Source organism: Dermacentor albipictus, chromosome 3 (assembly GCF_038994185.2).
Source record: "Dermacentor albipictus isolate Rhodes 1998 colony chromosome 3, USDA_Dalb.pri_finalv2, whole genome shotgun sequence".
NCBI lineage: Eukaryota > Metazoa > Arthropoda > Arachnida > Ixodida > Ixodidae > Dermacentor > Dermacentor albipictus.
Window position 1 is genome coordinate 2,933,243 of NC_091823.1, and position 17,622 is coordinate 2,950,864.

Here is a 17,622-nt window from a genome sequence, read left to right on the forward strand (position 1 = left end):
GACACAAAAATGTGCTTACGCTATACTGTTGGTAAGGACATTTGTTAGCCCGTGACGATGCTGGACATATTAGTAAAGACGGCTAGCCAATAGCAGAATGCAGTTACGAACGAAAAGCCTTTGTGAATCCAGCCTGACTACCAAAAAGGCTCCCAGCAGAGAAGGTGCATTCTCCTTTCGTGACCACACATTCGACATCCTTACATGACCTTGTGGCTATCAGCATCACTGCGGACTTACAACGGGAGATGCCGGCATTGTTCGCGCGAACATTGGAATACACGCCACGACTGCCGCGCCTGCTAAAAGACACTCTGGACGACGTCACGCAGGAACGGAAGCGGGGCAAGCTGCACCATTTTCAGTGTACGATGTTTGCAGGACCACTTTCTAATTTATCCTATAAAGGCGTTGGTCATAGCAGGAAGTAGTACTCCCTTCTCCGGCCTCCTGTGACGCTTTTCTTAAAAGCTTGTTTGTCTACAACGGTGGTCATAACCCCATGCCGTAGTACTCAAGGCATCTTAGGGCCATATTTGGTTTGAATATAGCAGCAGGCGTTTCATATAAGTGCGCGCCGTGGAAGTGGTCAAATAAGGCTTGGCTTTTTCTACATGATCGAAAAAATGGAACCTAATTGTTCTGATCACTTGATATTCCATAGAATTAAAATCCCCATTTTACTCTTATGGGCGCAATTGAAGTGTCAAAGTATGGCTATAAGGATGCCTGACAATACGTTTTCGCTTAATCTGCAACTCGCAAAGTAGTGTAGACATGTAGATGGCGAGCGAAGGAAGTAGGATAGAAACTTTACCATTCAAAGACATCTCTTTAATCACAGTTTAAGATATACGTACAGGACAAAGACAACAGATCTCTCAAGGTACATGAAAGGACACTGACTAGAGCCTATGACATAAAATGAGCAGGCTGCTCAGAAAAGTCCGCTATATTCACAATGTACTGTAAAACTCTATTATTCCACGGTCCAGACATGTTGCGAAATGGGCACGTTGCTCATATTGGCGGCTGATAAATTTCTCGGCTTTGCTTGTCCTGCGCGCCAAATTCCTTTGTGCCAAATTTTATTTTGGCTTGACGTAATTCGTCGTTCACAAAATGTAAGGTGCCGGCAAATAACTGAGTTTTACGGGAGTTTGTACGTTTGAAATTTGTAACTATATAAAAGGCTAAAAACACTTTCATAACACGATGTTTTTTTACAAGTGTAGGATAGATGAGCAATGAGTTGAATCATTTGTTCAATGAATGTGCGCGTGCTTGTTTCATAAATATAGTTGTCAACTTCTAATGCAATTGTCGATGTGCGTGGTATTATGGAGCATGCGAGTGAATGAGTGAACTATGTACACAATCTCACAATAGTCTCTGTGGCACTGAGCCTCACAGCTTTTCCAGGGTCTCGTATCTAGGCTGCGTCTTGCGGAGCTTGGTGATGCTGATAGCTGACACAACTAGAAGGAGGGCGTTGCATACTGCCAGGGCCACCACGACATACGCTGCGCTCTGCTCCACTGGTTGTGTGAGTCGGAGGCTCTGCGGACTCGGTTCGAAGAGGTAGACCTGGGAGGAGGTCATTGAGAGTGGCTCGGCCGCTGGGAGCTCATGCACGGTCCTGCTGATCTTTATCAGTGGCACGATGTCATGCCAGAAGGCGACGGCTCGGTTCAGCACGCTGCGACGAGCGGTAGAGCGACCAGAGGTGAAGTGCATGACGAGCTGGCCTTGCTCCGTGTACTCGGGCCAGTCCAGATTTATACTGGGGGCGCCAACGATGCTTGGATCACTGTGAAGCGAGAGAACATTCATTTAGCAACACGAAACAAAAGAAACACCATTTAAAGGTGAACCCATCAAATGAATGCGATACACCATTTAAAGGTGAACCCATCAAATGAATGCGATACACACCTGTCAAGAGCAAAGTTGCCAATGGAGGCAGCGATCTTGACGCTGAGGAGCACTTCGGACTTGGGAAGGTCTCGCTGCTTGAGAACAAGACCCAAGGCGAAGAGCACATCGTCACCATGGGCTGCTCCGATGAAATCGGGCTGTTTGGAGAAGGACGGCCGGTGAGCAAATCGGTAGACGTACACGGAGCCCTTCTTATGGTGAGCCAGGAGGCGGGCCATCTGCTCGGCGTGGGAAGCTACGTACATGTCACCGCAGAACTGAACATACTGAGCTCGCAGACCATCCTTGATGTGCTGATAATGGTACTCGTGCTGAACGAGTTTGGAAAGCACGTCGTCGTCCCGGACGTTGAAGTCGCGCAGATGGAACTGAACCATGTCGGCGACGTCTTGTGTGGTGAGCCTGTTCTGAATGAGGCGCTCGAAGAAATTTGACTTGAGGTACTGCAGCGTCAGGAGGCACAGTGAACCCTCGTTCTGATTTGTGCCAATGATGACATCAACAGCTTGGTGACGACCTTTCTTCACGGCCTCTAGCGGCTCTTCGACGATGAGTTTACCGTCGATGACGGGCTTGAAGAACTTTCCAATGCGAGTTGTGGCGCTCACCAACTCGGGAGCCGGTAAGTTCCGCAGACACGTGGTCATATCTACGCTGGAATTGGTGGGGCAGCCGACAGCGTCGGCGAGTTTCTGAGTAGTGTTGAGTGGGTTCCAGTCGAACACATAGTCACCTACAGCTATGCCGCTCTGCATGACGGCTTTTTGAAAAAGCTTCTCTTTTATAGGAGTGGCAATGTGGATGCTAATGCTCATGGATCCCGTGAAGCGCCCCATGATGGTAACCTTGTCCGGATTGCCACCGAAGTGAGCGATGTTTTTCTTAATCCATCTGAGCGCCATGCGCTGGTCGTGCAGGCCTACATTTCCGGGGGCATCGGGCGTAAGAGTGGTGAGGAATCCCAAAGAGGACACCCGGTAGTTGACCGTGACTACGATGGCATTGGAATGTATGGCTAGGTAGCTACCGTCGAACTGGCGTGCAATGGCGTAATCGAAGCCCTCCCCAGGAATCCAAACAATCACGGGAAGGAGACCCGCATCTGGGACATCGGGTACATACACGTTCAGAGTCAAGCAGTCTTCGCTCATCCCGGAGGCGTCGTCCAGAAAGCTGCTCATAAGCTCCTTCAGGTGAGCCGGCTGGTAACAAGAGGGTCCGTGCTGGCTGGCATCCAATTCCTCCTGACTGGCGTCGTCCAGCGGCTCAGGGGGAGCGAATCGGAGAGCACCCACGGGGGGCTTGGCGTACGGTATGCCCAGGAAGTGGTTGACGCGATGATGGTGCCCAACCTTGGCGCGAAAACCGACCAGGAGGCCCGAGGACGTTTGCACGGAGGTGGGCCTGTGCGCCGACAGCGCGCCCGCCAGGCACAAAAGTGTCAGTGCGACAAGCATGCTTGCTTTGGGAAGCTGATCTGACGTCTCCGCGTGCACGCTGCGCTTTTATGGGCGACGGTCTGGCGAGGGGGGAGAGAGGAGGGCGCCGGCGAGGGCACCGCCTCAATGAACGCGATAAGCCGCGCAGTGGAGAGAAGAATGCCAGTGACCCCATTCGGCACTTGGCTCCCTTCTCCTCCTCGTTCCTCGCGTGGAAAGCGAAAGGAATTGGCGCCAACGGAAAAGTATGCTGTGTACAGTTACGCCAGCCGCCTCGCGGGTAAATGCGTTGGGCACGCGTGTGCTTTGGTTTCCGCGATAGTGAGCGTATCCTTTAGGCCCAATGCGTTCGCTGCAAAGCAATGAATTTTGATTCCTTGACATTAAAACACGCATACGAAACGTGAACGTAGCTCCCTGAGCATCGCAATGATAGGTGTTGATTGGGCTTCATACGCGCAGCTTATTTAAACGCGCCTCTATCTGGTCAACGGCCACACTGCATCGGAAGCACTTGCGGCATGGTGCTTAGCGCCTTTGAAAATCTCTACTGCCTGAATATTGGTTTGCAGCGGCGCTCCACCTGAACTTTTACAGTCGAGGCCAAAATTCGTACACAGAATCAATAACCATACACATGTTCACACTGCATTGGTCTCGGCGACATACTCTTTACAGGCGTATAACATGCAGAAGACAAAGATAATTATGAATAACCGGGTAAAGAAGCAAGAGTTCAGGATCGCCAGTCAGCCTCTATATTCTGCGAAGTAGTACGTTTACCTAGGTCAATTAATCACAGGGGACCCTGATCATGAGAAGGACATTCACAGAAGAATAAAACTTGGTTGGATCGCATACGGCAGATATTGTCAGCTCCTGACTAGAAGTTTACCATTATAATTGAAAAGGAAGTTGTATAATCAGTGCATTTTACCGGTGCTGGCATATGGGGCAGAGAATGGATACTGGCGATGAAGCTGGGGAACGAGTTAAGGACCGCACAAGGAGCGATGGAACGAAGAATGCTAGGCATAACGTTAAGAGACTGAAAGAAAGCGGTTTGAATCAGAGAGCAAACCGGTATAACCGATATTCTAATTGAAATGAAGAGAAAAAATGGTGCCAGGCAGGTCATATAATGCGCAGGTTAGATAACCGTTACACCATTAGGGTTACATAATGGGTACCAAGAGAAGGGAAGCGCAGTAGAGGACGCCAGAACACCAGGTGGTGCGGTGAAATTAGGAAATTCGCGGGAGCTTGTTCTGCTAGTTGGCGCTGGTTGGCGCCGGACAGGGGTAATTAGAGATCGCAGAGAGAGGCCTTCGTCCTGCAGTGGGCATAAAATAGGCTGATGATGATGGTGTAAGTGCTGACATCACTGCAGGCCTATGTATCCGTTCAGAACAAGTACCGCATGCCTAGTTTGTGCTTTCTATAGTGTCAGCCTTTCGCATGTAATTCTCAAGCCCGCGTGCAAGAATGTGATGTCTGATGTGACTTGTGGACTTGGCTTTTCTTTCTTTTAGTGTATGAGTTATGTTTTGTGGTCACCAGAACACCCGCAATACAAACTTGAACCCGTTCCGAAGCTTAGAGTTATGCTTCTCAAATAAATAAAATGACGGGAGCTCACAACGTGATGGGCACGTTCTACTCCGGAAGGATTCTACGTCCGGAAGGATTCTCCACAGCACAGGATATCCAAGGCTGTTGCCTACCTTGTTCCGACAATGATGTGCAAGTGCTCTGTCATGTAACAACGTCGCACACTGCTTATATTTATTCTTTCAGTTGAAGAGATCGTTAGGCTGGTGCCCACTTAGCTAGTAGGATTGGCATTTGAAGGAAAGAGCCACCCTGCGGCTTCACTTCTCAGGAAGCAGTGTTCTGCTGTATTTTGCTTTCATTTCTCTCTTCGAGTCAAGAGTGGCACGCTGTTGCGTGTGGGACTGTACATGCCGTACCTAATGGCAAGTGTAGCTCATCTCCAGTAAACAGTCACCTGCTTTTTGAAAAGAGTGTATCCTTTTTTTGTTATCTCGAGCCGTCGGAAATAAAAGTTGCCCTTCCAGACGGCACTACCCTGTCGGAATAAAAGCGAAAGTGTGTTGGCCTCTTGTGAAGGGCGAGAGAGCTGCCACAGCACTGCTCTCACTTCGGCAAGGTCCCCAGACAAACAAGACGTGAACCGGTGCTGACGACCTGACCAGGAGACCCTGTGGTTCGCGGCGCCAGGTCGGCCTTTTTTTGAGCCTCCGGATAAGAGCGAGCGAGGCGTTCACCCCTCCTAATACACTAACTACAACCGTATAACAACAAGCCATGAGCGCGCACCGCCTGCTGTCGGCGGAGAGGGGGAAAGCGTGTTTTTGCTCGCCAATCACAGACGGGAAAAAGTCGAGACCAGAAATCGGTGCGCGAAACGGACAGAAACCTGAAATAGGCACGGCTGCTTATCAAGACGTCGCCGGGCGAGAGGAGGACCGGCGGCGGTTGTTTGCGGGCGAATGTCATTTACCTGGCAGATGTCGCCAGATTCTTTGCATTCCGACCGCCGAGCACCCATTAGCCGCTGCGGGAAGATGTCCTAACATTCAGCTGGTTCAGCTACAGACACCGCGCCCTGCAGGGCCTCGTACGTGACCCTCAAATCTTGGTGCTGTTGTGCATGACAGCACTGGTTTACACGCAGTTTGACTGCATGGTTGATTAGTAAAGGCACTAACCTGCAACATCAACAAGAGAGGTCTTTGACGGTGTGCTGTGACCGCGTCACTCAGACGTCACTGGAATTGGTGCCAGAGAACGTCACGTGATGAAATATGCTATACGACCACCAATTGCAAAGTGTTGGAGAAATACAGAAAAACAGCCACGTTCACCCATGACCTGACAAAAGTGCCAGCGCTTGTGTGTGTACCTGTTCCTATCGCGTGCAACGTTCAACATCCATTCTCTTGCTCTTTAGCGCAGCGTATAGTTCCCACAACTAAGATGGAAGTGAAGCTTATACATTTCATTCCACGCCGGCAATCAGATAACAGCAGTTCCCCATGACGACCACTTTCGTCCACCTGCATGACGCAAGTCAGCGCTTGCTCGTGCGGGCTCTTTCATTCCCTTTGGCATTTCTCGCTGGTGCTATCTTTTTAAAAAGGAACCATACACTACATTTAGTGCTTTCTTTTTCAGCTGTAGCCTTTAAGATGACTTGTCGCTACCGACGCAATCCATCTGTAAACCGCTCCGTGAAACTTTCTAACTACCTCGTGGGCCTCCTTCGACACCTCCTAACAGTCGTTCCAGCATCTCAGTAAAGCTTGTATTTCTATCTCCCTTAACTGTTAAAAAGAAATACGGCAGCCATAGAAAATTCTAATCGCCGTTTGAACAAAACTTTATTATAGGCCTTAAGCAGTATTTTGTTTTATATCAAATGCCAAGTGGCAGCAAGGAGCGGCTCTGACGTAATTGCATGCGGAAAAAAAAGAAAGAAAGAAGAAAAATGTAACGGAAGCGATTGTACAATACCCGTCTTGTAAATAGTACTGCTGTAAAATGGAAACGCACAAATATTCCGCGGTAAAAGAATAGAATTCGAAACACACAATTTGCGGAAAGGCCACCAAAGCGGTGACACGCGGCCGTAGATACGCGTGCTTCTCTTTCGGTGGAAGACGGTCAACAGCAGAGGGGGCTCCCGCGCACCGAATGAATTGTGCGCAAGTAGATGGCACCACTACTGGCCTCCCTGCATCCGCAACGACCGTCGCAGCTGCGGGAGGCCGCGCCTTAAGTCGCGCCTTCATGCGGGAGCCGTGCGGTCAACGAACGCAGTGCGCGGGAGCGTTCCTTTGTGCTGTCGCCAAGAGGGCTCCGTTTCATTTGAAGGGTGCAACGCAGGGGGGTCATGAACGCCCGCGCCCTTCGATCCTGGCCCTTCTTTCGAGCGCGCAGCGGGTGTTTCGTTCCACGTTCGCTTTTCAGGCAACTGTGCAAGCAACCGGGGGTAAACGGCCGACGCACCGCTATTGCCTAGCTGTTGCTTTCGAGCGGCGCTACCTGCCGCTTCGGTGTTCCGGTTTCACTGATGCCTTGTGGCGTGACACGTTGACAGAGCGGCCTCCACTGTTGCCCTTCCTGATGGCGTCACCACCGCCGCGAGGGAGGCTCGCTCTCAAGGGCAGACCGTGACCCGCTGATCCCTGTCGGAGAAGTCACGTACACGTGCAATTGGTAGTCAAGTGACGCGCTTCAAGAAGCGAGAGCCGCATAAGCGATTCACGAGCCACACGTGAGGCGCCCTTGTGGAGGAGTCCGAAACAGTGTGTCTTTCATGAGCAAGGCGGGCACAAGCTTACAAGGGACCGCGGCGAAAAAAAAAAAATGAATCTATTGAAATGCATGGGGCATCCGGACGGTGTCTTGTTTTAAGAAAAGAATCAAGCTTTGTTGACAATTTCTGAGGATTAGAAAATGGCCTTGAGTTGAATCGCGGCGCTCGGCCCCCGTTTACTTCACTGCGCAGAGTTCCTCTTCGTATTCAGGGGCACATCCTTATTGTGACGTGATGTGGCGACATGTTTCTTTTTTACCTGCTCTCTGGAACTAGGTCACAAGGAAAAAACTCGTATCATCCTTATGGTCCCTTCGAGGTTCTACCTTGTGGCATTTTTTATTACTGTAAGACATCTGAAATACGTTTTTCTTCAGCTGTGTATACTCCATGCAAGAGGTATTTGTCGACTTTGACTCCACAAGGGCGCGAAGCCATGCACTCGACTATCAGCGTAGCCGTGTTAGGCTTCTTTAGATGAGTCGTTGTCAGGGGAAAGACCCCCCGTAGTAGCTATGGTGCCGAGCACGAAGCGCCTGGTTCCATCAGGTGATGGAGACGAAATGCAAAAGCGGTCGTGTACCATGCATCGGGTGCACCTTAATGAACCCTGCAGGCAGTGAAAACATAGTCCCCGCTGTGGCGTGCCTCATAACCAGACCGTAGTTATAGCACGCGAAACCCAACTATTTGAATAAGAAATTAGCTCAGTAGCAGGAAGGGTCTTTTCCCACCATCAATGCTCACTTTTAGCTGCTAATTGTCTGAGACTTTCGCCGCACTAGTAAGCACTCCTAAACCGTGCTCAATATAGAAAATCAGTTGTACGGAAACCTATGCATCCCCCTCGAAAAAGAATATTGTTGCAATATAAATTCATACGGGTTTGTGATAAGGAAAGGCTCCTAGCTGAAAAAATTTCGTGCGCTATCCGCTAACTTCCTGGTCAGCTCAGCTGCAATCGCTAACTTCCAGGTCAGCGACCCCTGTTAAAATGCGTTAGTCACAGGTTAGATTGCCCCTGGACAGGATGAATTCTTCTGTAACTTGGACGCTTTCTTTTTTAACAAAACTGTATGCCTTTTTCATTGCAGCTTCGTACAGACGACTTTTTCCCTTTCACCTAATGCCACTGCGCAAGACTGGCAGTATATGGCCCACGTTGATGTGTAGCGACGACATTGGCAACACGTGCTTCGTTGTGCATTAAAACCGCCCGTAATAGTGGCACGCGCCAGAACCCTAATCAATCGCCGCGGGGCCAGCGGCCTCGGATCAACGGTGTCCATGACCCCCGCCGGCAAAGGTGCGAGGACCTCAGGTCGGAGGCAGCGTTCCTGGAAACGTTATCGTGCAGCGAGCGGTGTCACTGCTCGGCGGGCACGTTGCTGCGCTCAGCAGAAGGCGATTCGCGGTAATGTTTGCCTCGTCGCAGCACTGCCGCCTCCGCGCTATGGAGATATGCGAGAGATCCTACGCGCGACCCTGTATCGACATGTCTGCGTCGAGAAAGGACAAAAGGGCTCGCCTTTCATTCTTTCTTGGAACGAGGCGGTCAAGCTGCGAGCACGGCAGATAGCTGTGCGGAATCCCCGAGCTCTCAAAAGCCCGCGAGTTCCTAGCAAATGGCCCATCCTTGTTTTTGAGGGGGAAGGTTTCTTACCAAACTTTTTCTTTCCTTTTTCCTCTGTCTTGCAATCCAGCGAGTGACTGATGATACCGCATTGCAAGACCGTTAATTTCTGTCCTGCTGTTGGGACATCTTCCTGTGAACTCGCCAGCGGTGACAGTAATCTCTTGTCGCTGGCGGATTTCTTTCCGACCACTGAGTAGTCTATTCCCAGAAGTCGCGGGATCGGGAATTCTACTCAGAATCTCCAATTCACGAGAACATGGGGCACTGCTCTGTGCTTCCGACATCATGGCAATTTTCGGAACTTCGCTGCTGTCTTCCATTGTCGTTACATGACATATGACAACAACTCTCCACTCGTGCAGTTCAGTTAGCTCCTGGCAAAGCGAGGCTCCTCGAGGAAGATGAGCCTTCTGAATGGGCAGTGCTCCAGGCCGGCGCTGTGTACTGTGCTGCACCTTCGAAGCAGGGCTGGGCAAAGATACCTTACAAAGGTATCATGATACAAGATACTCGGGTAGTAAGTACTTGAGATACAGGTGCAAGATTCTACCGCAATGATTTTATCCGATACGATACTGTCCATTTGCAGCTTAAGATACGTCGATGCATTCGCAAATTTCTTATTATAGGTCTATATACTGTAGCAGCAAACGCGTATGCAGAAAAATGTTTGCTTGGAAATTTCTTAACTCCGTCCAACATTGTTTCATCTCAAGAAAATGTCTGTTCGTACTTCGAAAGCTTTCTCTTTCTTGCTCAAAGTATAATGTTTTCATTCCGAGAGAATGTGTTAAAGCCACTAGAGGCGAGGGCAACACCGTTCTTGCATTCTTCAGATTTCGTAACAAAGCATCCCGCAAGAGAAACTTAGATAACGACAGTATAGCGGCATCAGGATTTGCGCGAAAGACGCCGCACGCACTGGCGTACGCAGCACAGTACGGTGGCTACGAGCAAATGCCATGGCAGCTACGCAACCAAAAACACAAAAAATGAAAAGAACAAAAGGTTGGCTGCGCTGAAAAGACGTTCGCACGCTTGTTTTTGCCCAGATGGAGCGAGCGCCATCACATGACTCTACTCCATTAATAGGGACGCGTGGACCCCATCGCCTGCCCTCGCTGCTTTTAGTTTAATTGAGGTGGCTTAGTGGCAGCAGTATCAACTTGAGAATTGGAGTTCAGCCAAAGTTTATAGTTTCGCGTGGTGATGTTGCGATAGCCCCGGTATCTTGTACCTTACGATGCATGATACGTTATTTCATGTATCGGAAATGCAGATACTGATACACGTATTACCAACGTATCATGATAGAGATACAATATACCCGAAGAGTATCTAAGATACACGTATCTTCGGCACTGCCCAGCACCGCTTCGAAGGAACATATGAAGACAGTTTTCTATGCGTACGGTTATTGTCATGGGTCGGCTCAAGTATGACAACACCATTATATGCTCGCGTCCAGCCCAATATCGTATCTGCAGTCCTCACAGAGACACTCTTACCCCACGGCCCACCTGGCAAGGTGCACTAATGGGAGCTCTGGCAAACGAAGCAAATCCGTGCTCTCTCCTACATTATTGGTTTGATGAAACGTACTCCAATCTTGGCACTTTCCTAAAGGACCACGCCCAGAAACCGTGTTTACATCTTCGCCGCGACGCCAGCTGTCATGCCTAGTAAGCGGTGCTTACGACCAGTTAAACTCCCATGTTCGAGGGAGGGTTCTCTATTGTGCTCTTGGTAATGGGCATAATTGTTATGCAAGCAGTGCAGAATCTCTGCGATATACTCACGCCGTCGATGGTGCGGCCCGGTTCACCCGTAAGCATTCCTCTGTCGCCTGCAAAGCACAACGTTCGATGACTTGGGCCCCAATGTGTGACAGCCACGCCCGCGTTGCCACGGCTGGGACGACCACAGCGGCGGCACTGCTGCTTGAGGAGCACTAACGATATTGTTCTCAAGGCCAATATTGTTTTTATCGGCAGTTAGGTAACTCGAGAATAAAGGAGGGCTGTTAGATTATTCAGGCCATAGAACAGGCTGGCCTACTTACAGGTCGCAGACATAGCTATAAAGAAGTCAAAACGAAGCCGCTGAGTTGGTCAGTTGATGAAAACTGGCGTTTTGAGAATGTAGCTTCGCAGCTAACATGAGTGAATGAGTTTATACTGGTAAATAAATATTTCAAACCTATCTTCTTTCTTTCAGGAGGACAATGTGTATTACTCGGGAGAAAATTCAGTCCAAGCTTTCCTCCCTTGAATTTCCCACCAACACACGCTTAGTGGCGTTACGGTGCTATGCACCCGCTTCCTGCAACCGCAGTGCCCTTGTACCGCGTTTCGTCAAGGACACCATGTGGTGAATCAAAGGCCCCCAACAAAGCACTCGCTCATCACCCACAGCGATGCCTCGGAGCCGTAGAAACCCGCCGTGGTTCCAAAAGGGCGTCTTCTTGGGCAGGTTGGTGCTTAGATTTCCTAGGTATACTTTGTGGCGCAAAATACATTTCGTGAAAGGAGATTTTCTTTCTCTGTCCTTTCTTCTGTCCCTTTTCAAGAAGTGTATTTTGCGCCACGACGCATACCGCCGTTGTTGCTTAGTGCCTTTTGTGTTGGGACGCTAAGCATGAGTTCGCGGTCCCGGCCATGGCGGACGCGTTTCGATGGCGGTGAAATGCGAAAATACCCGTGTACTTATATTTAGGTGCACGTCAGAGAACCCCTGGTGACCTTCAATATTCTGGAGTCTCCCGCTATGACGTGCCTCATAATCAAATCGTGGTTTTAGCACGTAAAACCCCCTAATGTTATTTTTAGGAGCCCTACAATTGCATAAATGTTTCACAAAAACGTCAGCAAGCCAGCGCATACCATGTTTTTCGAGCTATCTTCTATTTGGGCAGTTTTGGCGCAGGAAAGAATTTCTAATGTAGTTCGTTCAGTCTGGTCTGCTCAGAATGCGTTGTAGTCCCTTTTTGCCGATAAAAACAATTACCCACCGCCGCGTAGGGGCTCTCAGACAATCGAAACTCATGACATCACAACGAGCTGGGGCGCAAATATATATATATATATATATATATATATATATATATATATATATAGAGAGAGAGAGAGAGAGAGAGAGAGAGAGAGGGAGTAAAATCGTTTGCAAATTGCCCCCCTCCCCCCACCCCCCACCAATGGTTGTGCCTCAATCTCCTTCCCTACGCAGAGTACCATGTGGGCGCCTACGTGTAATCTGGCAGAATTCTCTGTATTTCAAACAAAGGGCTTCCTCTGTCTATGAAGTGAACTAGGGTGGACTTCGTGCATCGTGCTTCGCGGACGAGTGGGACCCACGTGTGAACCCTTGGCACTCGGAAAAGTGTTTGGAACGTATAGGGGTATTACTCAGGCTCGCGCGTGCGCACCTGACCCTTCTCTGGATCGCACAGCGCCGGCGGAGCGGCAGTCGCTCCCTAGCACTTTCGCAGCAGCCCTAGTAGTCAGAGCTGTGACCCCTAACCCGCGGTTCGCAGTGAGTTGCGACCACGGCGGGTTCAGGCCAGGGGGGACAGGGTGAGTCTCGACCTAAGGTGTTTATTCACCTTAGAGTACAAGGATTCCAACAGACAACAACAGCCACAACACATACAAATACAACACAACACAAAACCTCAGCGGCGGAGCATTCCGCACGTCTGGGGTGAAACAAACCGCACAATGTGGGAACCACAAAAGAGGCTGATAAGAGTTCAGCTCACCCAAGTGGATCCGCGCTCGGGCCCTGGGGCGGTGAGTCGCACACAAAGGCCGGGCGCAACAGGGGGACGGCGTGCGGCGGTCTCAGCGGCTGATTTGAGATGCGGCCGTTCGCAAGCTCTTCTACCGTGAGACAAACGTGCCTCGGGGGAATAGCGCTTCTCCCGAGCGGCGGAGAGCGAGTCTCCCCGGTTCCAGGAAAGGGAAAGGAGGGAACGGGGTGCCTTGGCTGCAGCGTCGCGGCCAGGCGCGAAGAGCAGCGGGAGCGGCGAAGGTGCCCTCTCCCCGCTACCCTCCGCGAGCGAGCACGTGATTATCGCGTGATAACCGCGTGGCCGCTCCGGAGATATCGGGATGCGCGTGCGATCCCCACAAACGTCATCAATCTGGAAGACAAACGCTGCTTCAGCAAGGGAGGACATTATGACGTATTCTGCTGTTGCCTTATGCTCCTATAGCCTGCATAGAAATTGAACGGGTGGATACGGTGACTGGTGATCCGACAAAATGCCACAGTTCTTTGTATTTTGTAGCGATGCAGATCGAACATTTGCAAAGCCTTTACCTTTCTTTTCACACCTATTATTTGCTGAGTTTGCAAAAGTATGTGCTGATGAATTCAAGAAATTAATCAAGTCAAGTTTACACTCTATTCAAAGCCACGCAGTAAGGAAGTAGTCCATACAATTAGCTATCTAATAAGCAAGGAGCTTTATATTTGGCGGTACCCTATGTAACTTCGGTGAAGATTTCTAATTCTGAATTGATTCGCGCACTGTTGCGTGTGCCGAGGTATGCGTGGCCGGCAGGAGGTCAGGACCCCACTTCACGCAGAGTCAGAGTCGAGGAGAGCCTTCTCGGCGAAGAGTATGTACAAGTTGGCGTGGATATCAGGAGAGACCAACCGAGCAGCTCCAAGCTGCTTAAATAACACTTCCCGTCCCCAGATTCCCCAGATAGTCCCTAAGGACGAACAAGTTCGAGAGAGAGAGGGTCCGGGCAGCCGCCGTGGTCCCAACGCCGCTTTCAGTGGCCGGCGCCTCCGGGCACTGCGCTGCGCCGTCAGGCTAATCTGGCGGTCGGTCGGTATGGGGCGCCGGGCAAGTTCAATGGCCCGGCATACGACAAAGGGAACGAACGACCTGCAAGGCAAGGTGTCGAAACATAGTCCTTGGGTGGTCGGTAAAAGGGTTGCCCCTGGCGCCGCCGCACGAAGGAAGGGGTGGGGTGCACTGCTGTCCGCACGAGGAGGGGCCGAAAAGCAGTCGGTGGGCCGACGGCCGCTTCCGTCGTTGACGCCGTGCAGCCGCGAGGACACCCACGTCGTCACGTGCCCGAAGCGGGCACCATGTGGGGATTAACGCTGCCTCCACGGTCGACACACCACAGCACTGGCCTCCCGTCAGGCAAATCCCAAGGCACAAACATAACAGCACACATAAAACGCTTCCAGCGAGTCGGATGTGCCTACAACCGCATAGTAAGCCATGTCAATGCCAGCGCAGTACGACTCAGTGATTACTGTGACTCTCCAAAGTCTGTTTCATGCTCTCGTTAACGATACTTATGGCAGATAAATATTTTATTTGTAGCTGTCAGGCATCATTTTCAGGCAGCATATATAGGGGCCATTGTCATTGCTTTTGAAAGCAAAATAAAGCGAAGAACACAGCGACGTTTCCAACACGAGTGGAGAACGCTTTCCCGCAGATGCGTGCTCGTGCACGAGAGGCCCGAAGCATTTCTTTCTCTACGAAAAAAGGAAAGAAACGGTCAACATGCAGAATAATTTCCCCAAGTATCTCAGTGGACGGAAGCAATGATGAGTGTGCCATAAGCATGGACTGATCTTAGGAACGATACAAAAACTAGCAAAAGTTCCTTAAAGGGCACCTCAAGAGCGTTTACGCTGCGACTGATTGTAAGAGTAATTCTCATGCAAAGCACGTGTCGATGTATGTCCCCAGGTGGTCGCCGTGACATGGCTGTTTCGTCCACACTTCTCAGAAGACACGCATTATCTTCTCCAGTTTACACACAAGCATGTCTGCGATCTTGAGCTGCGATCAAACGCCGATACTGCAGGGAGAGCTTTCCTGGAAGACAAAAAGACCTCGCTTATCGGCCTCCTCAGAGTTCAACGGCGCTGGGCCGTTTCTCCTCGCTAGCGGTGTGCGATAACAGGTCAGCATACGCGACTTCCCAGAAATTCCATCGAAAACACCTGTTTGCATGGGGATTGTCTTTGATAACGCGCTCTCCTGGAGAAGATACGCCGTATACGAGTACAGTGACCTGTCATTCCGCTAAAGAGCCCCATATCTCGAGCAGCCAGATTTCGAATTAATGCACGACCTTTATCGGGGACAACGGCGTTTTCATGGCCATCTGCGAGTTTCCTGGAAAGAAAGAAACAGTCTGTAATCTCGTTGTGATTGCAACGACTCTTTCGAAGTAACGGTAAGTGACAAACACCTAGGTTTCTGCTGCATAGTCGCGTACGTGGAAGCGACGTACTTGGTGCGTGTGTGGTACGTAAGCATGAGCTCTTGATAGCACGGCCTCCTCACCATGGCCTCTCAAAGGAAAGACCTGTCAAAAAAAATGCTGGCAGCATGCAAATCAAGTGAACACCTTCCGCGCACAAAACTCAAACCAATGGCTGCCGTGGCCTGTCAACGCGCAAATTGCACAACATGCAACATTTCCCACAGCGCCAGCGTGCACCCGCGAAAGCTTGCACAAACGATCGTGTCTTAATCAGTAATTGGTGACCAAAACAGCCACAGTGGTCAAATCAGCATACACCTGCGACATTAACATGGCCACCTTGAATTGAGAGAAATACAAGGAAGTCAACCAGAACAGAAAAGCCGGATGTTTCCACATTGCATTTTGTTATCACTGGGCACTACAGAAAGAGAAATGTGCTATGGAGTATAGTTCTATGGTGAACTGGTTGAGTTCTCTTGACAGGGTCACTAGAAAACACAGGCGGTTGAGATTTACAAAATTCGCTGCCCTAGTCTTCAAAAGCTGCAAGCATAGAGGCGTCGTTGTTACATCGAATTCATATTGCAAAGTAAAAGTATGTGAGAATTAGGTCTTGTGTGTTTTTAACGTTCGAAACATACTACTTTAAATGAGGCAACAACCACGAAGACGCAGTTGCTCTCGCATTGCTGCTCTCCCATAGCGGGGACGCGCATAGTGGGGGCACGCCGCCGCTATGATTCCCTTGAAATCAACGCCCTTCGTTCCGCAGGCTGTCCTTTCATGGACCATCTGGCTGGCTCCGCCTTGGACCGACGCCACCAATCTGTTGCGAATGCGCCAGCTTTCCTGCGTCGTTTCCGTGGCTATCTTCGCCGACTGCAGCGTTTCTTCAGTTACGCCGCTCCCCCCTCTGGAGCATTCTCTAGCCTGGCAACCATGAGGCACTCTCAGCCTGGACGGTCCACCAAGACTACATAAATAGCCCACGCTGCATCATTAGTTAGAGCACGCCGCCGCTATGATTTCCTTGAAATCATCATTCCTCGTTCTGGAGGTTAGTTACCTGACGAAAGCTTCTTGCTGTCATTGCGATGACCTATTTCTTTGAGCGGTAGCGTGACCCACTGACTTGCTTTGCTATTGTCGCCGAAGGCTGTATGAAGTGCTTAGTTTGTACTGTTTCACAGCTCATGCCATGCATCTTTTACTAATTATTTGGGTGACATTGAATTGAACGCTAGCCTTAATCCTCCTACTTTAGAAACCATTGCCGGCTCTCTTCCTTATTTGGAGCACTTGCAGAATTTCATGCTAAATGAACTTACAGTTATCCGATCAACTTAAACTAAGACTGAGAACCTCATTAGCAGCGTAACGTCGCGTGTTGACGTTCTTGAAGAAACTGTAGCACATCTTGAAACTGCTGGTGATGCTGAGAATCAATCCACAGCAAGGCCGTTGCAAAACTATCTTCCGACATCAGGGTTCGGGCAGTGAAGTGTGATGACGCTGAAAACCGCCTTCGAAGGATAATTTGTTATCATTTGAGAAACCAGGCAAGCATGGTGAATCGTAGGAGCAATCCGAGACCCAAGTAATTTCCTTTTGTGCTTATAAGCTTGATATTGCTGTTGTTTGCTCTGACACTGGGCGCACACATGGGCGGGACGTTTTCGACAAGTCAAAAACCTCCTCACTGTAGTTATGCTTACACACTTTAAAGACAAATCTAAGATTCCTTCCGTCACTTCCAAACTGAAGGCATCATCGTTCTCGATCCGCGAAGATTTTTCTGAGCAAGTGCAAACAGCTCGGAAAAAAGTTTACTGCGAACGCTCAGCAGTTGAACACACGGTTCAAAATTCGCTTCAACAAACTACACATTGAGAATAGACAGTTTTAGAATAGGGATCCCCAACACTTAGGGCCCCAGAAGAAATAGCCTCCAAGCCACTGCGCATGCGCAAGACGCCAACTGCATTTGCGTTTTTCGTCGGGCACGCTATTTCACTGATT

At 50.0% G+C, this 17,622-nt stretch overlaps 1 protein-coding gene across 1 annotated transcript; it reads right to left on the minus strand.

Annotated features, from left to right (window-relative positions):
- Positions 1-812: 812 nt before the first annotated feature.
- On the minus strand, positions 813-3,431 carry LOC135919912 (carboxylesterase 1C-like). Its single transcript, XM_065453925.2, has 2 exons — positions 1,936-3,431; positions 813-1,810 (listed from the first exon to the last, which is right to left on the minus strand). The coding sequence occupies exons 1-2, from the start codon at positions 3,393-3,395 to the stop codon at positions 1,408-1,410; spliced, it is 1,863 nt and encodes a 620-aa protein (XP_065309997.2). The 5' UTR covers positions 3,396-3,431; the 3' UTR covers positions 813-1,407.
- Positions 3,432-17,622: the final 14,191 nt, after the last annotated feature.